Source organism: Syngnathoides biaculeatus, chromosome 17, assembly GCF_019802595.1.
Source record: "Syngnathoides biaculeatus isolate LvHL_M chromosome 17, ASM1980259v1, whole genome shotgun sequence".
NCBI lineage: Eukaryota > Metazoa > Chordata > Actinopteri > Syngnathiformes > Syngnathidae > Syngnathoides > Syngnathoides biaculeatus.
The window spans coordinates 18,943,734-18,971,064 of record NC_084656.1 but is presented as its reverse complement, the minus strand read 5'-3'; the positions used below and the strand labels follow the sequence as shown (position 1 = coordinate 18,971,064).

General features: G+C 43.2%; 2 protein-coding genes across 4 annotated transcripts in view; one reads left to right on the top strand and one right to left on the bottom strand.

Moving 5' to 3' along the window:
• Positions 1 to 1,453: 1,453 nt before the first annotated feature.
• LOC133515282 (endoplasmic reticulum metallopeptidase 1) lies at positions 1,454 to 19,341 on the top strand. Its single transcript, XM_061847682.1, has 15 exons — positions 1,454 to 2,019; positions 4,271 to 4,578; positions 7,764 to 7,891; positions 7,969 to 8,074; positions 8,881 to 9,027; positions 10,607 to 10,699; positions 11,821 to 12,033; positions 13,057 to 13,277; positions 15,512 to 15,686; positions 15,769 to 15,959; positions 16,037 to 16,189; positions 16,326 to 16,531; positions 16,606 to 16,721; positions 16,791 to 16,954; positions 18,053 to 19,341. The coding sequence occupies exons 1-15, from the start codon at positions 1,733 to 1,735 to the stop codon at positions 18,218 to 18,220; spliced, it is 2,676 nt and encodes an 891-aa protein (XP_061703666.1). The 5' UTR covers positions 1,454 to 1,732; the 3' UTR covers positions 18,221 to 19,341.
• Positions 19,342 to 20,527: 1,186 nt separating this feature from the next.
• Positions 20,528 to 27,331, bottom strand: part of ric1 (RIC1 homolog, RAB6A GEF complex partner 1) — a 36,820-nt gene continuing 30,016 nt past the window's right edge. For all 3 annotated transcript variants that reach the window (XM_061847679.1, XM_061847678.1, XM_061847680.1), the window contains exons 19-27: positions 26,912 to 27,319; positions 26,430 to 26,741; positions 26,036 to 26,194; positions 25,794 to 25,930; positions 24,214 to 24,494; positions 23,673 to 23,906; positions 23,376 to 23,553; positions 23,106 to 23,294; positions 20,528 to 21,728 (exon numbers count right to left, since the gene is read on the bottom strand). In XM_061847679.1, the coding sequence (XP_061703663.1) occupies positions 21,401 to 21,728; positions 23,106 to 23,294; positions 23,376 to 23,553; positions 23,673 to 23,906; positions 24,214 to 24,494; positions 25,794 to 25,930; positions 26,036 to 26,194; positions 26,430 to 26,741; positions 26,912 to 27,319 (2,226 nt within the window). In that variant the 3' untranslated portion in view covers positions 20,528 to 21,400. The remainder of the gene's footprint in view (positions 21,729 to 23,105; positions 23,295 to 23,375; positions 23,554 to 23,672; positions 23,907 to 24,213; positions 24,495 to 25,793; positions 25,931 to 26,035; positions 26,195 to 26,429; positions 26,742 to 26,911; positions 27,320 to 27,331) is intronic.

The following is a 27,331-nucleotide window of genomic DNA, read 5'->3' as shown; positions in this document are numbered from 1 at the left end:
CTTGACTATAGCATCACGATAACCTCATTCGGAATCGGGATTTTCTCCGTTCACCTCACAGATGAACATGTTAGTTGTTAAAATTCCGTGCATTTTCAATAAAAGCAGCATTTTTATCCATTTATGTATTTGTTTTAAAGCGGATGCAATTGACGTAATCACGTTGCGTTTTGCGCCTCTGATGACGGAAACGTCAGATGCTAACGATGCTAATACGTGAGCGGCTAGCTTCTCCCACAACTCTGTAAAACTCGTTTTTTTTTCAATCGACAAAAGGCTCACAAAAGACAAACAATGCTCCCGTCATCCCTGTGTTGTTTGTGACAAAGTATCGGTCAAAAGATGCAGCCGATACCGAGGTGAAAGCTAAATGTTAGCTAGGCTACGTTTAATGGAAAAATACTGGAGGCAGAAAACAAAAGCAGAAGACTGCTCAAATATCCGTTTTTGTTAGCAGTAAAGCATCAACTACAATAATTTACACTGCAAAGACTGCACAATTTTGTTTGAAAAGGACGTTTTTTTTTTTAGGAACATTTATATTTGTAAATAAGTTTTCTCCTGGTTGACTTTTTTTTTTTTTTTTGCTTTTTAATTGAATTCCCCTTACGTTTTAATGTGCATATAACTATCAAGCATGTAAAAATAAGTTCAATAATCATTACCTAATACAGTGTACTGTAAATGTCAAATCTAACCTTTTGAGATCACAGTAAGTGCCAAAGGGGGCGCTGTCGGGATATCGCCCCCCCCCACATCAATACTGCACTTCCCAGCCACCGTAGACATGAATTTGAAATCATAAAGTGTAACAAAATCTGCATTTATTCTTTAAATTTGCAGTTGTAATCAGTCCGTCTCTGTACACATTTTCCCGTGAGAATCAGATGATTGGAATCTGACTGCGCGACAATAATAAGTGAAATGAGCGAAAACTGCAGAAAGAAGTGCAAAGGACAATACATTTTTGAGATATTGCTGCTTTGGTGGTGTAGCGGTACACCTACCTGACTGACTGGGGGTTCAGTTCCCAACTCAGTGATGGTGTCAATACGGGCCTTGTGGCTGACCGGCGACCAGTTCAGGGTGTCGTCTGCCTTTCCCCCGAAGTTGGCTGAGATAAGGTCCGGCACTCCTGTTACCCTTGTGAGGATAAGATGCTCGGAAAATGGATGGATTAATGCTTTAAATCCAGAAGTCACGGATTGAATCAAATACAAGTGATGGTAGTTTTTAACAGTGCAGAAACAACCCACATGGGGAGCGGTCCTTCCTCCGTTCTCAGGAGGTCAAAGAAGCTACAAATTACTCTATTACTGATTACTGATAAATTACTGCGTTCGGCCAGTTCTAATGAAGTTTGGAAGTGCAAAATCAGAATGCAATATATGAAAATCCTGTGAAATCTACATGAGATTGGATAGACGACGCTGACATTCGTTCAAACTGTTGAGTCTTTATTTTTACTTTTTGTTTGCACAAGGGAGTAAGATAACAAGATGTCTTCTGTGCATAATTATAAATCTCACTCGAGGGTGTTGACAGGAGTTTGCTTTAAAATTCGCGTTTGACGGTGACGCAGGAGTAAGGCCCGACGGCACGACGCCGTTTGTCCCTCGTCTCATTCCGTCCGCTATCCCGGAAGGAGGAGGAAAAAAATAAAAAAAGAAAAGCAGGCGAGCGACGCGCTTCGGAGCGACGCTTGGCTGCCGATGTGCCGCTTGCTCTTAAAATGGAGAGCGACACCACCCTCCGGAGAATAAAGCCGCCGCTCGGGGCACACGGCCACGCGGCGGGTTCCGGGGGCCGCCACGCAGAGGACAACAACGGCTGGAACGACACCGACGGCGTTAGCGAGCCGAAGGGGAAGCCCGACGTGAGCTTGTACCTGCTCCGAGAGGGGCCGGCGACCTGCCTGGTGTGCGTGTTTGTCCTGCTCCTGTGGGGGCTGGTTCACTTGTCCCTCCAGCAGCTGGTCGTAGGGAAGCCGAGCGAGGAGTTCAACGCCGGGAGAGCCAGGTGAGCTGCGTGAGCCCCAACGAGCCGCTTTTCAGCTGTGACGACCGCCGACGGTCCTGCTCAGCTTTCGTCCCGTCTTTTTTTTTTTTTGCTAACAAAGTTAACCTGCAGGGATTCTCGTGACAATAACGTTCAAACTCGTTTTGGCCCTTATGGATTAGAAAACAAAGGCGTTATGTTAAAAACACTCCAAAGAGCAAGCACATTATGAATGCACATAGTTGCATAGTTTTGTATTCATCAAAGTCACCTTCGTTAAAATTCTCACATTGGCGTCTTTTAAAGTGTACCTAATGTTCCAAGTATTTTCTTTAAGTAGGCGAAAAAATAATGCATCCAAACTGTCACAACTCCATGTTTTAATTTGAATAAAACTATGTAAACGATTTTTTTTTTATTCGCCTATAAAGTTTAGTGCAGGCACGCTTCAAACAAAGTACAGAAAATATTTCAACAGCATCGCAGTGATGCAATCAAATTACATTTAAATATCATTCTATAAATAAATTCATTATAGAAAAAAACTCTCTGGTGCAGTAAAAATAATAAAAATCTTAAATACTCAAAAATCAATTTCTCCCAGTGCAACATCGGAATTGGTTTATTGTCATTGTCAGCGAACGCTACGTTCAAAACGAGGAATTTCCTTGGAACCCATGAGCGCAACATGAATTATTTGCGGTACTAATAAAAATGCAAAGCTAAGAAGAATGACAAGAAATGCGCAATTAAAGCACGAACGCCCCAACGTGAAGGCCGTGTGTCCAGGAAACGGGAGGAATCCAAGACAGGGTACACAATCATTTCCCCTATTTTTTTTTTGTTTTTTTTGTTTAAACTTTCAGTTGAAACGGGACACCAGCCCATCCACGTCCTTCCTGGAGACATCCGATATAAACGTTGACGATTGTCTTGTCCACGTAGAAGTAAAATCAGGCCACTTAACTCCACTCCAAGGACGAATGGCAAAATTGTAACAGTCATTTACACATTCCTCTTCGATAGTTCTAAAATGGACAAAATTCTTCAAAATGTGTAATCCATAATGTTGTTTCCATCCATTCTCTACTCGAGCAGTACCAAAAATGCGTACTAGGCGCTGTTTGTGTACTTCACCATTATTTTGACGCTTATAACCTTTACAAATGATGAAAAAATATCTTTTTCAAATGATGCAGTTAACTTCTCGGCCCTAATTTCCGATCATGTGGATCGGGGCATCTCTTATTATTCCTCGATTTCTCTTTATTATTTTTCGATGTAAAAACAAAAGAAAGTGTGTATGATAAACAAAGCGTTCTGTCGCAGCACCGCAGAGTTCAACCAGAATAATAAACACACTGTTGAGTTAATCCAAGGCCAGGCGGTTTGATCTCGTATGCTTTGCGGCTCTACCTAATATTGTAGGCGGCGGGTGTGTGCACAATGCATTCTTTTAATATCACTGATATTATTCTAATGGGCTAATAATAATAATGGCAGCTGTGCTTGTATTTCAACTTCTTGCAGGGATCATGAGACCCGTGTTTTGGCTCGTCGCGGGAAGTCCAGTTTTAATAGTGCCCAAGTCATTACGATTTAACACTATGCGGTCTGAAGAAAAACACACTTGTAAGAAATAGTGGATAATGAGTAAAGAGCAACGTTACGCTAGTGCACAAGCAGTCACAGTAATAAACATGGCTTAAACAGAACGAATATTGTTTTTAATATGGTTCTTGTATTGGACGTTTAATATAAGCTCTGTCAGATCAAGACTAATTTACTTTTATAACTAACATTACTTTGAATTTTCATCATTCTGACTGCTTTTGCTCACTTGTGTGTTGCAAAGCAGGCTTTAGCGGCCCGTGACAAAGGAGAAATGATTCATTCTGGATCGACGAGGTATTATAATACCACCGTGGGTCTCTGGCGGTCAGCTGTCCAAAGAACTGGCCAAGCGGGATTAGCTCCTGTCGCGTCGGGCGCTTTCTCCTCATTGGAAACTCCCGTTTGAACTGATTTAAAACCTTTGCCTATGACAAGCAATACACATGTTAAGGCAATAAATGTGCAAATCCTTACAAAAGGCATTTAAAAAAAAAAACAGTGGCCCAAGGGCAGACCCCTGTGGCACGCCTGAAATAAAGAATCCATTTATATTGCCCGTGCCTTTTTCTTCGTAACAATTTGATCTGCACGTGTGTCATAAGACCGTGTTTGTAAACCAAAGGAGGGGGGGTGAGTGACCTCGTCTCGGTGCGTTCAGGCAGCACCTGGAGCGCATCACCAGCGTGGGCCCGCGGCCGGCGGGCAGCCACGAGAACGAGGTGTTGACGGTCAACTACTTGCTGGAGCGGATCGAGGAGGTCCGCGCGGCCACGGCGCGGGGGCCGCACCATCGGCTCAGCGTGGACGTGCAGCGGCCCACCGGCTCCTTCTCCATCGACTTCTTGGGCGGCTTCACCAGCTTCTACGACCGCGTCACCAACATCGCGGTCCGGCTGGAACCCAAAGGCGGCGCTCAGCATCTCATGCTGGCCAACTGCCACTTTGACACGGTGGCCAACAGTCCAGGTCTGGAAACGCTTCATAATTGCATGAAAAATACACTTCACAGGTGCTTCATTTAACCAATGTACAACGTTTTCAAGTTACTTTGCACAGTGGCATAAAAGCAGATTCATTCAATTACCTTTTTTTTTTTTTTTTTAACTTGTTGATTATTACACTTTTAAGGCCTGTATTTTATGGCACATGCAGATTTATTTAACACTAAATATAAATAATGTAATAAATGTATTTAATAATAATAATTAAGTAATTATTATATAAGTAATTATAATATATAGTAATATCATACATTTTTATTTAAATATTTGTTTATTTCACAGCTAAATGAATCAAAACGTAAAAACCAAAAAATACATTGATTTTCATTTAATAATAATAATTGATTACATAATTAATTATATATATATCTAATAATACATTTAAATATTTGTTTATATTAAACAGCTAAATGAATCCAAAATTAATCATAAAAATAAAACGATTTTCATTCATTAATAAGAATGAATTATTACATACTTCATTACAACATATATAATATGTAATAATTAATACATTTAAATGTAAATATTTATTTATATTTACAGCTAAATGAATCCAAAATTAATAATATAAATAAATTTTCATTTAATAATGATTAATTATTACACAATTCATTATAATATATATAATAATACATTTAAATACTTATTGTTTATTTTATTGAACAGCTAAATGAATTCAAAATTAATAATTAAAAAAATAATTACATAATTATAATATAATCATTATAAATTTAATTAAATTTATTGTTTATATTATTTAACAGCTAAATGAATCCAAAAGTAATCAATTCACAATCATTTTTCATTTAATAATAATAATAATTATATAATTAATTATAATATAGTAATAATTAGTAAATGTGAATATTTATTGTTTATATTATTTAACAGCTAAATGGATCCAACATTAATAATAAAGAAATAAATCAATTTATTACCCAATTTATCCTTTTTTTTTTTTCCCTAGATCTTTGGCGTATTGTGACAGAACCATGTCGCTTATTACATGTTATTGAGACACCTGGGTACTGTTTTAAGTTGTGACACATTTATTAAAAATCCAATTAGGTCAAAATCGCAATTGGGTCAAAACCTGCAACGAAAGCGACACAATTGAACAGTCGGTGCGTGCCCCCCTCTCGCAACCTACTTAACCTGAAAATGATCTTTCATTGTGCCCACTGCCACAGAAATACTTTAGTTACGTTCTATTTTTGCTACCCTCAAATATTCTGTAGTTCTTATCATAATAGTGCAAAAGTTCATATTTCCACTCGTCGGGTCCAAGCGGTTTTGAGTAAAACCAGTGGTTGTACCATCACTTGGTCTATACCTTCGATGTGCTATATATTGGTTCAAAAATAAATAGCACGTTATTTCTCCTCATTGCCACTTGAACATATTTCTTACTTGAGGAATTTGCATGCCATCTGATCCAAAATGCAGTTTTACATCAAAACCGGTTTGAAGCAGGACATTTTTTTTTTTTTTTTTTTTTTTATCAGCTCCTCAATCAAAGAGTTGTTGTCCCCAAACACGAGCAGTCCGTTGCAGGGAACCGCGTTCCCTCCGTGTGTGCGCTCTTCGCTGTCGAGAAAGGGAAATCACTACGGCGTTGCGCAGGAAGTGGCGCAAGCCGTGACAACAAACTGATTTCCCGTTTTATTGTAAACAGAAATGACCTTTCACAAATGTCGCGACAAATCAGAGGCAAGGATTTTTCTGTCCTTGGCTTTTGTCAGTTTGTAAACTAGTCGTCGATGTACTGTGTTGCGAGGCGTGGCGTGGATGCTTAAGGTCAGGTCGCTTGTCCCCGGTTACATAACAATGTTCAATTTTTCGTTCAGTCGGCTGGTGAAATCCCACAAGAACAGGTTTAAAGTCGGTAAGGGTGGCTGGTTTGAAGTCCCCCGCGGAGGTCTTTTGGGGGGCGTTGAGGATTAACGCCGCTCACGTGAGGGACAACCTCCAATCCGCAAAGCACGAGCACATGATTGGGGGGAGAAAAAAAGAAGTCGTGTCTCGACGCTAACCTGTCGGTTTCTGCATCACGTGCCCACTTCGTTTCCTCCCACGGGGGTACCCCCACCCTCAGCCCCCCCCCCCCCCCCCAATCATCAACACAATGCAACCGGAGCTGGAACTCCAGCAGGTCGATGCATTCCTGGCATGTTTTCACACACGCCCTCCTCCTTGGTTTTATTCCCGTTTTGTTTTTATTCTTTTTGCTAGGTCACCTCTAAACTGCCCTCTGGTATCGTACGGCGTGGCGCCGCTCATCCGCTGCGGGACACCGGCCTCACCTGGACTGCCCCTGTTCGGATTCTCAAAACAGTTTTGATTCCCACGGGGGGCTGATCTGTTCTGTTGTAAACCCTTTATTAACTATTAAAGCAATTTTTTTTGAGTCGATCGCAGGGCACATGGAGACAAACAGACGCAGTCAGAATCAGACCTAGGGGCAATTTAGAGTGTCCAATTAATGTTGCATGTTTTTGGGATGTGGGAGGAAAATCGGAGTGCCCGGAGAAAAGCCACGCAGGAACGTGCAAACTCCACACAGGCGCGTCCGGGATTGAACCCGGGAATTCAGAACTGTGAGGCCAACGCCTTACCAGCTGTTCCACTGTACTGCCTTCATTTATGAGATGACAATTTGAAATATTGGTATAGATTTGAACAAGAAAAATCGCGGTAGTTGATACACATGATTTGCCTCCGCAGGGCACGTAAAATCACGCGGCGGGTCAGATCTGCCCCCCCGGGCCTTGAGTTTGACATCTGTGTGCGACACAAATTTATCGTTGAAACCGAGAAGGGTCACACAAAAAATGCTTGTAATAGCGCAATGTTATCATTTATGATGTGACAATTTGAAAATTTGGTACAGATTTGAACCAAAAAAAAAATCATAAAGTTGATACACATGATTTGCCTCCGCGGGGCACATGCAATCATGCCGCGGGCCAGATCCGGACCCCCGGGCCTCCAGTTTGATAGCAGTGTGTTACACAGATTTATTGTTGAAACCGAGAAGACGACCGTCGCAACTAAGATGGGATCATCGTTTTATTTCCAGAAGAAAAAAAAAAAATACACCCGTGAGTATGTGCCGGTGACATTTTTGACCGTTGTCGGCATTTTCAGGCGCGAGCGACGACGCCGTGAGCTGCGCCGTCATGCTGGAAGTCCTCCACTCGCTCGCCAACCAGTCCAGCCCTCTTCGCCACGGCGTCATCTTCCTCTTCAACGGGGCGGAGGAAAACGTCCTACAGGTAAAGGCGGGATCCGACTCCACAAGATAAGATTTCAACTTTTTTGTTATGTTTTGTTTTTTGTCTGGTCTGCGTAGGCCAGCCACGGGTTCATCACTCAGCACCCGTGGGCCAAACACGTCCGAGCCTTCATCAACTTGGAGGCCGCGGGCGTCGGCGGCAAGGAGGTTGTTTTCCAGACGGGTAAGTGACCCAACTGATGCACTCATCTTGTTGTAGGGCCAGTTTAACACTCCCGCGATCGCCCGATAGACAACACCCGCATTACATCACGTGACCTACCTCTGTGTAGCCTCCCCTCGCACGTGTCAAAAAAAAAGTTTACCAAAAAAATAAAAAATGTTGTGACTCGTTTGAAGTAAGAGTTGTCATGAAACAAATGAAACTTTAAAAATCAAACAAACTTTACTCCTGCAGTACAACCTCGGTTCTCGACCACAATCCGTTCCAGAAATCGATTCGGTTTTCGAACGAATCGCTTCTCGAACTGCCGTTTCCCTCGTCTGCGTACAGGGGCTGCGTTGTACACAATAACAACGCGCGTCGTGGCAGTCTCGCATGCGTTATGTTATTTCCGAGTTTTTTCGTGGTGCGTTCGAACTCACAATAACAACGCGCGTCGTGGATCAGCTGGTCGGGCCGCGGGCGTTATGTAATTTCCGGGTTTTGTCGCAAGCAGGCAGTTTGAGAACAGACTATTCGCTGGAATTAACAGCATAATCTTGCGGGCAGCAGGGACATCAGCAATTAGCTAGGCGCACTTTAAAAGGAAGACTCCCAGCAGAGATATTAAATATAGTATGAACGCTAATGGCAAATGCAAATTGTAATGCTAGCAGGTTGGATTTTGATCACAGTTTATCAGTAAATGTAGGGATTCATCCTCACACCCTCGTCCGATTGAAGAAATACCGCGTCGAGTCGCGAAATCAACATAACAGCGACGTATTCGATTCCCGAGCGTCTCCCCGTCGTTCGGTAACCGGCAGGTCCGGAGAACCCGTGGCTGGTCCAGGCGTACGTGCACGCCGCCAAACACCCCTTCGCCTCGGTGGTGGGCCAGGAGGTCTTCCAGAGCGGCATCATCCCCTCGGACACGGACTTTCGCATCTACAGGGACTTCGGTAACATCCCAGGTAACAATAACGTGGGAAAAAAACTGTAGTATGGAAAAGTTTTTTTTTTTTTTTTTTTTTGATAATAAAAAAAATTATGTATCTGTACATTTTGGTTGTGAATCAAATTTAACAAAGGGTCAATTATAACAATTTCAAAAGAATGTCAATATCAATGTTTATTTTTGACTATAATTATGTGATCGTAAATAAATAGTATTGAAATATGTATTCATAATTCTAGCATGAGGACACCAGGAAACAAGATGATGTGCTTTCTTTTACTTTAATCTACATTTAATATTGCTAAGCATCACTGTCTTACTAATGGCATGTTTTTTTTTATTGAGGGAATTTAACTGACGACAGTTTACTGTATTAATATATTTGTGTATATATAATTATATAATAGTTTTTTATATTTTATTATATATACATATATACTTATTATAATAATTACATAACATTATTATTGTTAAACATCATTTTCTTACTCATGGCATAATGTTTTTTTTATTGAGGGAATTTAATTGACCACAGTTTACTGTATTAATATATTTGTGTATATGTAATTATACAACATAATTATATCATTATGTTTTTATATTTTATTATATATACATATATACTTATTATAATAATTACATAACATTAATATTGCTAAACATCATTTTCTTACTAATGGCATGATGTTTTTTTTATTGAGGGAATTTAACTGATCACAGTTTAATATATTTGTGTATGTATATATAATTGTTTTATTATAGTTTAGTATACATATATCTAATAATTATACAAAAAAATCATTATATATATATATATTATATATATATATATATATATAGTATTTTATTTAGGTGCTGTAAAAGCTTTTTAAGTGCTAGAATTTAATCTTGTGGGGGAAAATTTATCCTTTTTTTTTTTTTTTAAATAAAATTAAATATGTCTGTCGCTGTTGTTTTTTTTTTTTATTGAGGGAATTTAACTGACGACAGTTTACTGTATTAATATATTTGTGTATATATAATTATATAATAGTTTTTTATATTTTATTATATATACATATATACTTATTATAATAATTACATAACATTATTATTGTTAAACATCATTTTCTTACTCATGGCATAATGTTTTTTTTATTGAGGGAATTTAATTGACCACAGTTTACTGTATTAATATATTTGTGTATATGTAATTATACAACATAATTATATCATTATGTTTTTATATTTTATTATATATACATATATACTTATTATAATAATTACATAACATTAATATTGCTAAACATCATTTTCTTACTAATGGCATGATGTTTTTTTTATTGAGGGAATTTAACTGATCACAGTTTAATATATTTGTGTATGTATATATAATTGTTTTATTATAGTTTAGTATACATATATCTAATAATTATACAAAAAAATCATTTTATATATATATATATATATATATATATATATATAGTATTTTATTTAGGTGCTGTAAAAGCTTTTTAAGTGCTAGAATTTAATCTTGTGGGGGAAAATTTATCCTTTTTTTTTTTTTTTAAATAAAATTAAATATGTCTGTCGCTGTTGTTTTTTTTTTTTTACAGGCATCGACCTGGCGTTTATCGAGAACGGGTTCATCTATCACACCAAGTACGACACTGCCGACAGAATCCTCACAGGCTCCATTCAGAGAGCAGGTATGCAAATCAAAGAGTCCAGTCCGAAGACCGTTACGATAGTCAAGTCTGCCTGTGATGGGAATAAATCGGGATATGCTCTTATTTGCCCGATCTGGATGAATAAAAGGAATATAGTGGACGTGATTTTGCTCGTTTTGTTCCATGCAGCACTTTGCTAATGTCATTATCTGTCGCGCGGTGCGCTAAAAGACGCGCCGCAGATACGCTCCATTCCGTGCCGCTTGAACGATTGACAATCCGGTCTGTCAGCACTTGGGGAAAAAAAAACAAACAAAACGTAAACACGCACACAGGCAGATGCGTTATCCCCTACCCCCCTTCTCCTCGTGTGTGCATGGCAACAACAACAAAAAAAAAAAAGACATGAATTATTGAAAAGGGAAGGAGGAAGAAAGCGAAGCAGGAGTCGTATTTTTAGGCCGTCTCGAGAGGAGGCGGCCCTACAAGTGTCCGACGCAACACTCGCAACACACACACTTGGAAAGCAGAACTTCCTGCAAAAGCAAATGGCGCCCGCGAGAACAATTCGTGCATTGTCTGGCACGGGTGTTTGTTGTGCTTTTTAAGCGGGCAAAGTATGCGGGGTGGCAAAAAAAAAAAAAAAAAAAAAGCACCTCAGGACATGGAAACGCGCATACTTAACAAGCAGGGGTGGGAACAATAGTATTAAATCCATTTTTGCCCCATAAATCATTTGAATAATTGTTTTTTTTGGGGGGGGGCACCGGCAGCTTATTATAATATTACGTTTGTCTTGTTTATTTATGTCATGACGCGTCAAGGCTCGTAAAAGTGTGTTTAATGATTGACGAGATGACAAACGGCCCATAAAGAAGGCTCAAAGTCCCTCGTCTTTTCAGTTGGAATAAAATGGAAATATTCTAATTCCTGGGAAAGTTTTCTTTTACTCAACCGCAGAAAGTATAAGGCCTCAGCTCGGGCCACTAGCAGTTTCATTCATACAGTTTATTATAATATTTTACAGATAAGGATGTCTGCTGTGTTTGTAGTTTATTTATTGATAGAATTGTCAATTAATTGGGGACTGCTTTCTCTGAGAAACTTGACCCGCTGAGTGGTTCATAATTTCTGAAATATGATATCGCACTCATCTGTAGGGGACAACATCCTGGCCGTCCTCAAGCACCTGCTCACGTCGGAGACGCTGGCCGACTCCTCCGAGTATCGCCACGGCAACATGGTGTTCTTCGACGTGCTGGGCGTGGCCGTGGTGGCGTACCCGGCGCGCGTCGGCACCATCCTCAACTACGTGGTCGCCGCGACGACCTTCGTGTATCTGGCCCGGAAAGCGTCCCGGCCGGGCAACCGCGGTGGGTTTCAAATAACACCTCATTATTATTATTATTATTATTATTACTGTTTTAGGCCTGAATATAGACCCAAAAGAAAGACACAGGAAGTCTGCCATTTTGTTTTGAAATAGCCTTTTTGGACATTATTTACTCATCTATTTCTAGTTTTTGCTAGCTAGGTAGAACCAACAAACGAGCTAGGTAGCGATTTAACTAACTAGCTAACAACCTAAATGATTAGCTAGCTAATTTCACAAAATCTGTTTTACTAGCTCACCAAATAGATATATGTGTAGGTTATACACTGCCGTAATTCCCGGCCTACAGAACAAACCTCACCGAGTACATTTGTAAAGGAAATACCATTCGGTACATCGAAACCCGTATTGAAACAAACACAAAGACGGTACACAGAAAGTTTAATGCTAATGCTAGCGCTGCGCTAACGCTAGCACTAACGCTAAAGCTAACGCTAACAGGGCCAGTTAAGATAAAACGTACTGCTAAATATCACCGAGAACACATTGGCAACATGCCAGCGCGCCGCTAATGCTAGTGCTAACACTGCTTAACGCTAACGTTAACAGGGCCAGTTAAACAAAAACTTGTTGGTAAATAAGATAAAGACACCCCAGTAACATAGCAGCAACATGCTAGCACAGTGCTAACGCTAGCCCAGCGCTAACAGCGGCCGATTAAAAGTCACTTCCTTGCCACATATACTCCACCAGTGTCATTCTTACCTTTTCCGCTCGAGTGCCCCCTCGCGGCCATTAGAAAAAAACGCACAAATTAGCCGCATCACCGCATAAACTGCAGGGTTGAAAGCGTGTGGAAAAAAGTCGCGGCTTGTAGGCCGGAAATTACGGTAATAATCTTAATGAATTTTAGTCAATCTGACAAACCAACTACTATAACTCAGCAGCTATCAATGAAATCCGTAAGAGAAAAATTGCTTTCTCGTGGACATCGAAGTTTTGACAGCTCGCCCCGAAAGATGTCGAACATTTTTGCCGAGATTGCGCCTCGTGTCCGCCACAGGCGGGCGCTACGTTCGAGACCTGGCGTGCGCCACGGGCGTGGCGCTGCTCGGCTGGCTGGCGGCCTTGCTGGCGGTCCTGATCGTGGCCGTGCTGGTGACGCTGCTGGGCCGCTCCATGTTCTGGTACACTCACTTCTACGCCTCGGTGTGTCTGTACGGTTCGGCCGCCGCCGGCAAGATGGTGCTGGTGCACACGCTGGCCAAGAACCTCTACTACAGGGTGAGCTGCTTTTTGCCTTGCTTATGATGCTACATATTTTTTTAATATATATATAAATGGTTTTTCTTTATAAGTACACACACAAAAAATGTGAAAAACTGAGCAACAATCAAAGTTTAAAAAGTCATAATCATGCTTTTGTTAAGAAAAAGACTAATACATAAAAGCAAAGCAATTAAAAAAAATAATGTTTTTGTATTTATGTTAAAAAATATTATTATTATGTTTTTTTTTTCTTTTCTGCAAAGTCAAATATGTTGCAGATGCTGGCCAAGAACCTTAACTTCAGGGTGAGCTGCTTTTATCAACTTTGAGTTGCTCCTGTTATTAAATAATATTTTAAAAAAATATCAAATGAAATGAAAAAATAAACTAAATTTGGTTATATTTTCAGCCAAAAATAATATAAAATGTTTAATATATTGATTAAAATACATGGATAAACAACAAAACTACTTTTATTCATAGTAGCCTTCATATAATAATAATTAAAAAAAATTAATCGAAGAAAAGAAATACTAAATTAAGTATTGTTCATTTTAGCCATTAAGGATTAATAATGAATTATAATTAATCAATATTGTAATGTTAAAAAAATATACATTCAAAAACCTTATCATTTCGCCTCCAAACATCTTAGATTACAACACAAAGTATAGAATTATACAAATGCAAAAAAATACTAAAAGACTATTATTATTTTTATTCAAAGAAGGTGTAATTGACTGCCGTCGATTTAAAAAAAAAAAAAAAAAAAAAAAAAAATCGCTGTTCCGTCTCGAGAAAAATTGACTGCAGCAATAATTCATCTCGGCAATAAAACGGAAGCGCGTAATCTTCAATCAAGGCCGAAGAAGAAACGAGCGCGGCCCAGTCGAAGCCCAGGCAGACGCGGCCCGGTCCGAACGGAAAGTCGGCGCGTTTCTTCTTTGCGGCCGATTTGGTTAGCGTGATAGCGCCTGACGACCTGCCCGTGCCAACGATGATGCTTCCTGCAGTATTTTATCACGCCGGTGCTTGAACACTGACTGTCATTGTGTGTCCGCAGACAATGGACAAGCGCTCCATTCAAGCCGACATGTCGCGCTAAAAATGACGATTCGCCACAGGGAAACCAAGCGACTTCTCGATAAATGTGCGATTTCATATGAGGAAAGGAGATCGAGCTGCTAAAAGCCATTTTGTTGTTGTGGCAATGTCGTCAAAAGCCTTTTGATCGTCCGTCTCCCCCCCCCCCGAACCGCCAAAAAGATGTATCGAATTTCAGGACTTCAGGGAAGCGTGAGGTCAGGAGGCTCCAAACGTTACCCCCGTTGGCATAGTAGCTAGCTAACTTACTAATTAGCTAACTAACTTAATAGTTAACTAAGTTGTCTGGCCAAAACTAACGATATGCCGCAATTTCCGGCCTACAAGCCTCGACTTTTTTCACACGCTTTCAACCCTGCGATTTATGCGGCGATGCGGCTAATTTGTGCGGTTTTTTTCTAACGGCCGCTCGAGCAGAAAAGGTAAGAGTGAGACCTGGATTATATGTGCCGAGGAAGTGTTTTTTACCAGCCCTGTTAGTGCTGCGCTGGCGTTAGCGCCGTGCTAGTGCGTTGATGCTGTGTTCTCAGTGATATTTATCAGTAAGTTTTATTTTAACCGGCCCTGTTAGCGTTAGCGCTGGAGTTAGCATTAGCGCTAGCGTTAGCATGAAACTCTTTGTGTGTACCATCTTTCTTTATAAATATCTCGTGTTTCAATGTGGGCACTTGCAGCTTTTACACAGCTGCAGCGTATGTATGTACCAAATGGTATTATTCCCTTTACAAATGCACTCTCGTGCCGCACGTCAACGCTGGCGCCACGCTAGCATTAAACTCTGTGTACCGAGGCTCGTCACCAGGTGCGCTCCGTAGGTCGGGAATAACGGTAACTAAATCGACCTGGCTAAGGAACTTACTTGTTAAATAAATAGCTAGCTACCTCGCTAGGTGAGTAGCCAACAAATTAAGCAAGAAGTCAATTTTGGAGCTGTTAAAAGATGTTGAAGTTGGCTCACGAACTTACTAGTTAAATAGCTAGCTATCTCGCTCGCTAAGTCGTGAACAAATTAAGCAACAAGTCAACTTCGGAGCAGTTCAAAGATGTTAAAGTTAGCTAAGTTGCGAACAGAATAACAAATGAGCGACGTGAGCGAGCGGTTGCTAAGTAACGCGTCGTTTTTCATGGGTTTTGTTTGTTTTGAGGGGGTGCGCATGGTGGAGCTGGGCGAGCTGTACCTGGACGTGGGCCTCCTGCTGTGGTGCTGCAGCCTGCTGTGGATGACCCAGCGCGGCCTGTGCTCGGCTTACGTGCCCATGCTCATGGTGGCCTTCCCGCTGCTGGCCAAGCTGCTGCTGGCCAACGAGTTCCGGAACCGAGGCCGGTCCCGTTCCCGCGCCCGTCGCCGGAGTTTTCCGCCCCCCCCCGGTCCTGACGGAGCTTTTCGGTGTGATCCGCGCAGGCGCCTCGCTCAAGTACTGCGTCCTGTATCTGGCGGGCCTGGCGTTGCCGTACCTGCACATCATGTTCCTCATCTGGGTGGTCTTCGAGATCTTCACGCCCATCATGGGCCGGAGCGGGACCGAGATCCCACCCGAGGTGGTCTTGGCCGCCCTGGTGACCATGGCCACCGTTTTCCTCTCTTCCTTTTTCGTGAGTGTCCGCCATTTAGCGTCCGTCCGTCCGTCCGTCCGTCCCCCCCGTTTTTGTAAATCCGCTTCCGTTCGCAGCTCCACTTGGTCTACTTGGTGAGGAGCACCAAGTGGATTCTGGCGGGCCTGGGCTCCGTCTTCACCGTCACGTTCCTGCTGGTGTCCTGCGGCCTCTTGTTCCCGTATTCGGGAAACCCCGACAGCCCCCGCCCCAAGAGGGTCTTCCTGCAGGTTCTGTTCAATGGCTCTCCGAGTGGTGGGGGAGGATTTCGGCGGTCCGGTTTCGAAGCTATTCCGCTTTTTAGACAGGGTTAGGGTACGAAGCCGGGTTTCGTGTGAGGTTTCAAGTGTTCCTCTGTGTGGCCAGCACACGACGCGGACTTTCCGCGACTTGCGCGGCCACGTGGAGTGGCGCGACTCGGGCGTGTGGATCAACAGCTTCGACTACACGGGCATGCAGCACCTGACGCCGCACGTGCCCCGCATCGACGACGACGGCGTGCGCGCCCGTTGCCGCGACGACCTCCCCTTCTGCGGCTTCCCGTGGTTCCTGCCCGTCAAGTTCCTCAGCAAGTGCGTCGGCGCCCGGCGCGTTCCCGCCTCCCCGGGCGCCCGCCCGACGTTTTAACGCTGCCGCTTCTCGGCAGGAGGAACTGGTACCTCCCGGCTCCGGAAGTTTCTCCGAGTTCCCCGGTGGACTTCCGCCTGGTGTCCCGGGAGCGCACGGCCTGGGGGACGGTCAAGATGACGTTCAGCGCTAAAGGTAGGAAGCGGTTTCGGCCCGCGCGGCCCCGAGCCCGCACGCCTTACCCTCGTCGGGTGCGCCACGCAGGGCCCAGCCACATGTCGCTCTACTTGATGCCTCAACGCGGCGCGCGGCTCACCGCGTGGTCCTTCGGCGACGGCGTGCCGGACTACGACCAGAGGGGCGAATACTTCGTCTTCTACTCGCACGGCCTGGACGCGCCCGCGTGGACCTTCTGGTTTGAAGTGCAGGTACCGCGTAAAAATAGGAGAGGAATAGCTTTTGAAATGTTAAAAAAAAAAAAAAAAAAAAGGCAAACTTTTTCTGATTTTCAGAAATCTTTCAAAAGAAAAAAAAATCGGTCAAGATTCTTACAAACAAAAGTAAAACTTTTTCTGATTTCCAGAAATCTAAAAAAAAAAAAAACTATCAAGATTCTTCAAAAAAAGTCAAACTTTTTCTGATTTTCAGAAATCTTTCAAAAGAAAAAAAAATCCATCAAGATTCTTACAAAAAAGTAAAACTTTTTCTGATTTCCAGAAATCTGTTAAAAAAAACCAAAACCTATCAAGACTCTTGAAAAAAAAAAGTCAAACTTTTTCTGATTTTCAGAAATCTTTCAAAAGAAAAAAAAAATCTATCAAGATTCTTACAAAAAAAAGTAAAACTTTTTCTGATTTCCAGAAATCCTTCAAAAGAAAAAAAAATCGATAAAGATTCTGGAGTTCTTTTTTTATTGTTAAGTTAAAGAAAATCTAGAAAAATAACACCATTGCCTTTTTTTGTTTTCAAGTTTTAAAAAAAAGTAGAAATATATATTTTTGTAATGTTAAAAAAAAGTTTTTAAGTACTGGTAAAGTTTTTTTGTAATATATAAAAATATTAAAAAAATAATTGTGTTTTCAAAATATTAACATTCACAGAAGTCTACAAAAACATTTCACAGTATTGTTTAAATTTAAAATAATTCAATCCAAATCTAGAATTTTTTTTCTAAATGTGAAAATTTTTTTTTAAATCAATTTTTGTTGCTTTTACATGTAAAGAAATCTAGAAAAAAACCCATTTCATTTTTAAATGTTTAACAAAGCTTCTGCTGGACTGATTTCCTCCATTTTTAACAGAAATGTACATTTAAAAAAAATGTACGTTTAGGAAATCTAAAAATGTATTTATATATCTTTTATCCCATTTTTTTGCTGTTAATTTAGTCAAAGGTCAATATTTGTGAAATTTAAAAATATGATAGCGCAAAAATGGACGCACTCAGGATTTAACGTAACAAGAAATGCAATCTGTGGCGCAAACCACCCCAACCGTGGGGGTTCATCTTGTCCCTCCCCCCACAGCCACCCGGCGAGTCGGACCCCGAGGGGATGATCCTGGTGGCCATCTCCACCCACTACTTCTTCGGGGAGGACCAGAAGACGCCTGAGCTGGAGGAAATCCTCGGCCGTCTGCCCTCGTGGGCCTTCCCGTCGTCGTGGGTCAGCACCTACGACATGTACCGATACTGAGCACCCGTCCCCCCCCCACGCAGCCTGAGAAGAGACCCCCCAGCATCACTGTGCCAAGTAGCAAGTCGACGCCCCCGCACGCTCGGCGCAAACCAGTTTTTGATTTCTCTCTGATCTGCGGTGCCTTCTTTCTTCTTCTTCCCCCTCACATGCTAACACGCTACCTCTTGCTCTTCATCGGCACGCCGGACTCGCCGGGTTTTGGGCCCGGGCACGGTTCAACGTAGGCTTCCAAAGCGGCGTCGGAACTTGCCTTTCAAAGGCAGGCTCGCGCTTTAAAAGGAGGGTTAAAAAAATGACGCTTTCGAAAGTCGGGTTTTGATTCTGAGTTAGTCTTTCAAATTTGTGTTAGAATTTGAAATTGTTTGGAAGATGGATGAACGAACGAGCGAGCGAGCGAGCGAGCGAGCGAGGATGCTGTTGCCACTGTTGACTTTCAAGTTTCAGATGATTTTTCTCCCCCCCCAAACCCCCACCAGATGACGCGAGTGACGGCGGCTTCCCCAAAAAAATCTCAAAATGTGAAATCTGTTTTGCGTTTGTCGTCGTCCGATTCAAATTGGCGTTTCGCGGCAGGATTTTACTTTTAAATATGAATTTAAAGACAGGATGAAGGATTCAATGAAATAGAAACCACATTACATCAGTTTTATTTTTTTACTTTTTTTTTTTTTTTTTACTCCAAAAAGTGCTCATGAAGCACGTCCTTTTGCCAAAAGAACATATAAATAACCATTTGGAAAAAAATAATTTCAAAAATCTTACTTTTTGTGTGACATCATGGGGGAGGGGCAGCTATGTCGGAATGTCTCGCGTCAGATTTTATTTCCCGTCGAAACGCCACTCCATCTATTCTTTCTTTTGTTGTCATTCCATCTTCTTCCACTCTAATTTTTAAAACACTTTTTTTGTAATTTTTTTTTTTTGCGTGTGCCCAGTGACGGATTTGAAACTTGAACCCCACAACTGCTGTTTGTTGTTTTAGTTTCCGGTTGTTACACAGACTAAATGCAGTTTTGAGCGGCAATGAACTGTTGGGAATGTTTAAAACTTGGAAGATTTTACATGATGAACCTTGAATAAAAGGAGCACTTAACAGGTAATAAAAAAAAATGGCTTGATGCAATTGGATTATTTTTTTCCCCACGTGATCATTATCACGCACATGAAATATTTCATCTTTACACATTTTGTTGCTGCTTTGTCTGGAATGTGCTTTTACTTCTGTTTCAACTACTGATGACATTTTCAAAGTGTGCTTTTGTTTCCAAATTTAAAATTTTCTACCATTTAAAAAAAAAAATTGTGGGGGTATTGAAAATTCACAAATGAACAGCTATAAAAGAATAAAAAAATGCATGTTTAAATTGGCAGTTCAATTAATTTTTTCAAGATTAATTTTAAGAATTATAGATATTACTGCAACAAATTTAACAAATTTTAGATTAAGTTCAATACTGCATTGTTCCATACTTTTTACTTATGCACTACATGTAGTACAATAATTATACATTTTTTTTTCACAACAGGAAAAACAAGCCACCATTTTGTACCTCAGATCTCGTTGCAGCTTTATTTTAAAAATAATTTATTGGTCCTTATCTACAAGCAAAAAAAAAAAACAGTAGAAAAGGAAAGAAAAATGTACAACGGCGCTTGTGTTGACAGCACTGAGCATATCTGCTGTGCACTGGGAGTATGAGTAGTAGTATTGAGTACTGTACTTAATAGTTTAAGGTTTTGCGTACCTCAACAAGACAAAGGATCACCGTATTAGGTACACCCACACTTATGTATTTTTTTTTTTTTATGACTGCAGTCATTTCCAACATTCTGGATACCCACGAATGACTTTTCGACAACGCTTGACCTTAAAGGGTCGCTGGTGAGCTGGAGCTCAACTTTGGATACTTTTTGGCGAGAGAAGCGGGCTACGGCCACGACTGGTCGCCAGCCGATCGCTTAGGCCGCATCGTCGCGTCAACAAAACAACCACACAAATGCGTTCGACACGTGCACACGAGTCACCGATGGTGTAGTGGTACACACGCCCGCCTTTGGTGCGGGCAGCGTGGGATCGATTCCCGCTCGGTGTCGATATCTGACTGGCGACCGGTTCAGGGGTGTAGTCTGCCTTTCGCCCCAAACTAGGTGAGATAGGCTCTGGCTTCCCTGTGACCCTTGTGAGGATAAGCGACTTGGATAATGACATGAATCAATTCAATGAATGTGAGAAAGGCCCGAATTCAGGTTCAAACCCGGAGCCTCTTTACTATACTGCCGTAATATTAATCAAAATATGAAAAACATCTCTTGCGTTTGCATTGGACAGTGCGGGTGTCCCTAATTTTGTGTCCAGTCCTAGTGTCAAAAGGAAGGCGAGAAGGCCCCTGGGAAGAAAAACAAAAACAAAATAGTCTTTGGTTCGTCAAGTCAGCATAATTTTTTGTTTTTCCTTTTCAAGTAAAGCATCACCGTGACGGCGTCGCGACGAAAGAAAAGACGCGAATCGTCCAGTTCGCGGGGGCGCCATTTGGTCGAAACGGTACGTCGTTAACGCAAAAATACAAAGCTGAGTAACATTTTGGGGTAGATTGCACAATATAATACTGATGATGTTTCTCATACCACCTGGATGAACTTGGAAAAAAAAAAAAATAAAAAATAGACCGAAATAAAGGATTCCGAAATGATGACACTATCATAATTGCAATAAATAATCTGCATAAATGTTGACCGATACCATAAAAATGAACTCCATGCACAATACGATGCGGTAAAAACATAATAATAGTCTCCTGCAATTCGGTCAGAGTCATTGTGGGAAATAATGATGAGCGGATGTTTTTTTTTTTTCCTGTAGAAATATTTTCTTTTTTTTTTTTTTCCATTTAATATATAGATATGTAAGAATCCATAGATCGTGATTTGGTTGCGTAGAAAAATAACATCCTTGAAAAAATAATATGTTAAAAACCGTTATGAGGTATGAAAGTATGAAACGTCACTTTTTTTTTTTTTGATGGTTGTGTGTGTGTCCCTCCCCTTCCCGACGGTACTTTTTAAAGTCTCGGGTGGGGGAAAAAAAAAAGAAAGGAGAAGCCGTCGGAAAGGAATTCACCTCCGACGCGAAGGAGGTTCGGTAATACTGAGTGGAGCACGGCGGGAGCTCAAGTGGGATCATGACAAGGTGCAGTCGTAAGCGCCCTCCTCCTCTCCCCGCTCCTCCGCCTGATCGGGGGTCCGGTCCTCAGCCGGCGGTTTGGGCTCCAAAGAGGGGAGCGTCAGTAGTCCCAGGGGGGCGGCGGCTGCGCACCTGCCGCCCCCGCCGCCGTCCTCTTGTCGGGTCGAGGTCGCGCCCCCCGGGCCCTCCCCGGGGCAGAGTTTGGCGCCCTGGCCGGCGGACGGCTGGAAGGCCTCGGGCTGCACCTGCGCCGGCGCCGCCGCCGACGCCATCAGCTGCTGCAGGTGAGGCTGGATCAGGCCCAGGAACGCTTTGTAGCCCAGACTGTCGGGGAAGGGAAAAGCACAATCACGGCGCCGTTTGTTTTCGAGGTCCAAGAAAGACAACAAAAATATGGCTCCCCCCCACTTGAAAGAAAAGATATTGTACAGTACTATTGTGCATTACTGTATGTTCAAAAGTTTAAAACGGGGCCACATTGTCGTTCTGGTTCCCCCCCAGAGGGCCGTTATGAATCTGAAATAAAAATATTGAATCGTCTCATCATATTTGCATCATTTATGAACTAGTTTTGGAATCAGGATTTTTTTTTTTTTTACTATCCATGTTTGGGAACACAAAAATGCTTCTAATATCTCAACGTTATCATTTATATGTGACAATTTCAAATTTTTGTACTGATTATGACAAGAATCATGGAAATTGACGCTGTAGATTTGGCTTCGCGGACCACATCTGGCCCCCAGGCCTTGAGTTTGTCTTTATGAATATAATAAGTGTTTAAAAGATTATGGTAGATGTTAACAGTAGTGTAGAAAAATGACATCGGAAACTGTTGTTTTGCATTGCTTTTTTCTTTTGTTCCATGAAGCCTACCTCTCGTTGCAAGTTCATTTTTTTTTTTTACATTATGTATTTCCTGTGCAAATAAAAAACAATTTGTCTGCCACCCCCCTCATTATTGCTTGTTATTTAAGTTAAGTTATTCTGCACTTTTGTTAATTAAAAAAAAAAAAAAAAAAAAGTTTACAAGGCTGGAGGCCGAGTCGCTACGGATACGGCAATGCATTCCCACCCTAGCATACTCTACTAGGCTAAAGCATACATTTTAAGCAAAAAATAAATATATTATATCTATCTATCATTTATATCTTAAATGATTTAATTATATAAAGTAAACTATAAATGTATTTCTACTATGCAGTTTATTATCAGGAAAAGCTTAAAAAAAAAATTAAAAATCGCTTAAAAAAAATTTTTTAGGCTTGGAACACATTATTTCATTTTCCATTCATTGTAATGGGAAAACGCGCTTTGATTTTCAAACGTTTTGGTTTTCAACCGGCCTTCTGGAACAGATTGTGTTTGAGAACCGAACCACCACTGTATTATGTTCCAAACAATCAAGAACGCACGAAACTGATTTTTAATGTAGAAATTAGGCAGGACTATCCCAGGTATTTAATAACTCTATATACTGTAATGTGTCAGTACTGAAATGATTTTGCAAATTTATTGAGGTGAGGCAATCTGGCAGATGATAAAATCTTTGACTCAAGCTTTGTTAACTTGATGCTAACCCACAATGCAAAACGCCAGTGAAGGAAGCGCGAACGAATCCAAGTGAGAAAATCAAATATGTTTTTTGCCATGTAATTTCAATACGTATTCATCAAGTGTTTATGGACAATAAGCGCCCACCAGTCAGTGGCGGTCCAGGCGTCCACGGCCAGCAGTCCGCTCCGCACGCTCTGCAGGGTTTCCGCGGGGACTTCGGGATTGGCCAGGAACCCGACGGTCTGCTTGATGACGTTGGCGTCGCGCAGGATCAAGCCGATGATGACGCACCACTCCAGGCAGCCCGCCTCCGTGAACACGTGCAGCAGGTACCTGGGGAAACGCCGTTGAGCGGCATTTATCCATGGAGGGGGTGGGGGGCGCTTGGTGAGCATTCAGCGCACGCCCGCTTACCTGAGCTGCACCTGCGACTTGTGCGGCCCTTTGTTGGCCAGCTCCATGGAGATGTGCTCCAGCTCGGCCTGGCTCAGGCTCAGCGTGGACGAGTTCTCGTCCACCATGGTCCAGTCGCCGTCCACCACCGAGCTGCTCTCCGTCAGGTCCGTGGCGGAGCCCACGCTGTACTCCTCCACTAAGAGGGCAAAAATGAAAAGACGCACATGCAAATTATTATTATTATTTTTTTTTTTTTTTGGAAAGTCACTGAGTGTCGCTGAATCCGCGCTGGACTACGCGACGTGTGTAGAAAACCTTTGTTGGTGAGCAGCGACAGGAAGGCGTCGTGCGTCTGCGGCACGTGTTGGCCGGACGCGATAGAGGCGGTGGCGGCAGCGGCGGCGGCGGCGGCGTCCATGTCTTTGCTGCTTTGGCTGAGGCCGTCCATCCAGGTTCGGTCCGCGGGCCCCGCGGGGAGGAGCGCCGTGTCCATGTCGCTGTTCAGCAGGCTGTCGGCCGACTGGGACTTGAGGAGCCGCGTGGTCAGCACTGCAAAACAAACAAAACAAAAAAAAAAAAAATGGAATGAACTTTGTCATGTCAAGTTGCTTATCCTCACAAGGGTTGCGGGAAAGCTGGAGCCTATCCCAGCTAGCTTCGGGCGAAAGGCGGACTACACCCTGATTGAATGCAAATCAAGTATAACAATTATTTCCATTTTCAACTGGCAAACAAAACTTGAAAAAAGTGACGTAAAATTCAGAAATGACCAATTTTTCACATTTCCAGGATAGTTTTCAAACAAACTGGCGATTTTTGGGTCCGATGGCAGCAAGTCGGTGGGTGGAAATCTCACTGGGGCGACAGCGTCCGTTCTTCAGCGGCGAGCTGAGGTTTGCGGCGGGGACGACCGGGAACGGCCACAGGAAGTCCTTGTGGAGCCTCTTCAGGGCCGAGACGTAGTCGTCCACCCGGGCCACGCGGTTGCGCTCGCGGCACAGCCAGCCGATGAGCTCGAAACCCAGCTGGGCGGAGAAGCAGCCCAGGTCGCGCAGGCGCACCTGCTCCAGGAGGCGGCGGGCGTGGCGCCACAGCATGATGTCGATGTACATGTTCTCGGCGCACTCGCCGTCCCGCCTGGCGGAAAAACGGGGGCCACAGAAGACATTTCAGCAATCCAATGTCTCTGAAAGATGGTGTAGAAACAGAGATTTTACCTCTGTTTCAATCAAAATCAATAAAATGCCCATCTGTCCGATGTCGCAAAGATTATCCTGTGGTGTGTTGAGTGACTTTACATCCCCGATTTGCTCAGAAAAAAATAAAAAAATCTGGGCTGGAAATCGTTAAAAGTTCAGCCTGTTCGAAATTTACAATTGCAACATATTTGGGCTTAACCATGTACGCCCTAACTGGAATGCGAAATGGAATGATGACAAAATGAATATTGTGTTGTTTCGAGACACAAACCGAGGAGCAACCGGCAGTGTTGAGTAGATGTAGAACAGGGGTGGCCAGACTTTTTTTACCCCAAGATCTACTTTTCAAGCAGTCAGCCTCTCGCGAGCTACCGACGGGAGGGGGGGGGGGGGGGGTGTTATGATGATGATGATGATGCTCCCAAACTGTTTTAAGGTTAATGTTATTGTTGCCTCCTATATTTAAAATAGAGAATTAGCTTTTTGTGTGCTGTTTTGTCTGTGCTTTCATCCTGGATCAGGCTGTGCCAAGGTGGAATTTCAAAATTACACACAATCTGATCCTGCACTTTCTACTTTGGATCCAGACCAGACCTTTTCCACTTGGAAAAGAAAAAAACCCCACCCAGTATAACCACTTTTTCTTCGATTATTCACACACTCCCAGAGTTATCGCATCTTAAAAGAACAGCATTTCTTTTTTTAACTTTCTCCATTAATATAAAAAGTAAACATAAGCAGCATGTCAAGCTTGTCTTTGCTCTACGTTGCCCGGACTGTGTTGCTAACTAAAGCAGCGGTGGTGGACGTTGTCATTAAGAAACAAATATGAAATATTGATGAGGTGCATATGTACTGTAACATTTTTAATTTTGAGTGTTGAGTGTACGTCTTTAAGAGCGGGGGAGGGGGGGGTGTAAAGTAAACTAGGAAAACAAAACGAGAGAGTGGCGGAACAGTGGTCGTTGTTAGAGAAAGTTCTGTGTGCTGCCTAAAAGAAACCAGTGACCTCTTGTGCCATTGGCTGGAACAACCAGTCAAACTTCACTCATTGGATCACACTGCAAAATGCCACAAACTGAAAGCTAGCTGGATGTTATACTTTCAATTTGCATTGGATTTTTTGGGCGCGCAACGCAGAATATCTGGAAGAGACTGCATCAGCGGTGCACAATTGCTCATACGCGCAGTTGTGTCTCCATTTGCTCAGTCAGATTGTTTTGCGGAGCATTCCTACCCTTTACTGGAGGGTCCGGCGGGCATGCTGAAGGTCTTCTGCAAGCTGAACTTGCCCGTGCTCACCGAATCCGCAGACTGGGACAAACTGATGCTGCGATTTCGGAAGAACTCGAAGCCGCCGGTTGAGCTGGGCTCCTGTACAAACATAAAATACGGTGCTACTAGTGTCGGCGGTCTTGGCACTTTTTGGTACGCTTCCGTGAGCCTCGGTCGTCGAATTCCCACAGCCGAGGTCACGACCTGTGTGGAGGGCGTGGGCGGCGGGGTCTCCGTCTCCCCTGACCCGATGGCTTTCAGGAAGCGGATCATGTGACGGCAGAGGTCCCACTTGCCCTGCTCCAGCGCCGTGTTGAAGAGCAGGGTGGCGTGCTGTCTGCTGACGGCCGGAACCTCCATGTTCTTTAAAGGCGGGAACACCAGTGAGTATGGCTGGCAGATTCAACCATAGCGTCTAAACTCGGCAAATTTTATAGCGCAGTTGAAAAACTTCAAAGTTTTTTTTCAAAGCAAAGTCCAGAATTGTCATCCCGTCATTAATAATTTTCAAGCAAAGGAGGGAGAAGAACGAAAGATTTTGTGCCCTGCAGGTGAGTTCAGGACAATCCGTGCACACGCGGCACATTTCTACTCCTACCTGCAGGATGATCAAGTAGGAGGCGGCCGTGTCCAGATCTTGAGCCATGAGGCACTCTTCAAAAAGATCCTTGGGATTCCCCACGGCGGCAAATAGGTAGTTCCACAGGGCGTATTCGGTCTTGCGGGCGCAGTGCACGATGGTCTGAAGGAAGAGCGGGAACTCCGTGATGAACTTGGCCACGGTGGGCAGCAGCGGGTCGGGGATGGGCTCCCGGGACGTGGCCTCCTCCTCCAGCACCACGTGCACCATCAGCTCCATGACGTGGGGGAAGTATGGCAGGGAGGCGCACGATTGAGCCAGCATCAATGCCTGCGGGGCGAGGGAAACGATCAGGAGCGTGCGGACACCTGTTGGTCGGGCATTATTTCGGAGGACTTAAAGCTGTGCGCTTTGTTTTGGGGGGTGGAACGGATTCACGGCATTCCCAGTCATTGCAATGGGGAAACAAGATTTGAGATACTAGTGTTTTCTCCACACACCTGTTCACCCAGGTTGCGAACCAGCAGCTGCCTGAGAATGTGGTGCAGGTAGATTTGCGAGGTCCTCTCCACGGTGCAGAAAGGAAACAGCGCCTCCAGTGGCTCGGAGGACCCCTGCAGTCCGTCGTACAGCACCGTCTCGTTGGTGGCGCCCAGGACCAGCGCGTCCTCGAACAGCACGGCCAGCGGGTAGATGTTGATGTGGAAGGGGAGCATGATGCGCCGCGACAGGAACGAGTGGGGCTTGCGGTGGTCCCGGGGGAACAGCGGCATCCACACCTTCATGCCCGCTTCGCCGCAAGACAGCCACAGGGCCTCCAGCAGATGGCGCTTCTTCCTGTCCGAGCGACAGGTGGTCCACACATTCTCGACGCACTGGGCCAGCACGACTGGCGCGCAGAATGGAAGCTGCGCAGGGGG

Bases quoted from the DNA above. Each gene is read 5' to 3' on its own strand.
- LOC133515282 (XM_061847682.1), top strand. From the start codon at position 1,733: ATGGAGAGCGACACCACCCTCCGGAGAATAAAGCCGCCGCTCGGGGCA. The intron at 9,028-10,606 runs GTAACAATAACG...TTTTTTTTACAG, and splicing joins GGACTTCGGTAACATCCCAG to GCATCGACCTGGCGTTTATC. The intron at 15,960-16,036 runs GTGAGTGTCCGC...TTCCGTTCGCAG, and splicing joins TTTTCCTCTCTTCCTTTTTC to CTCCACTTGGTCTACTTGGT.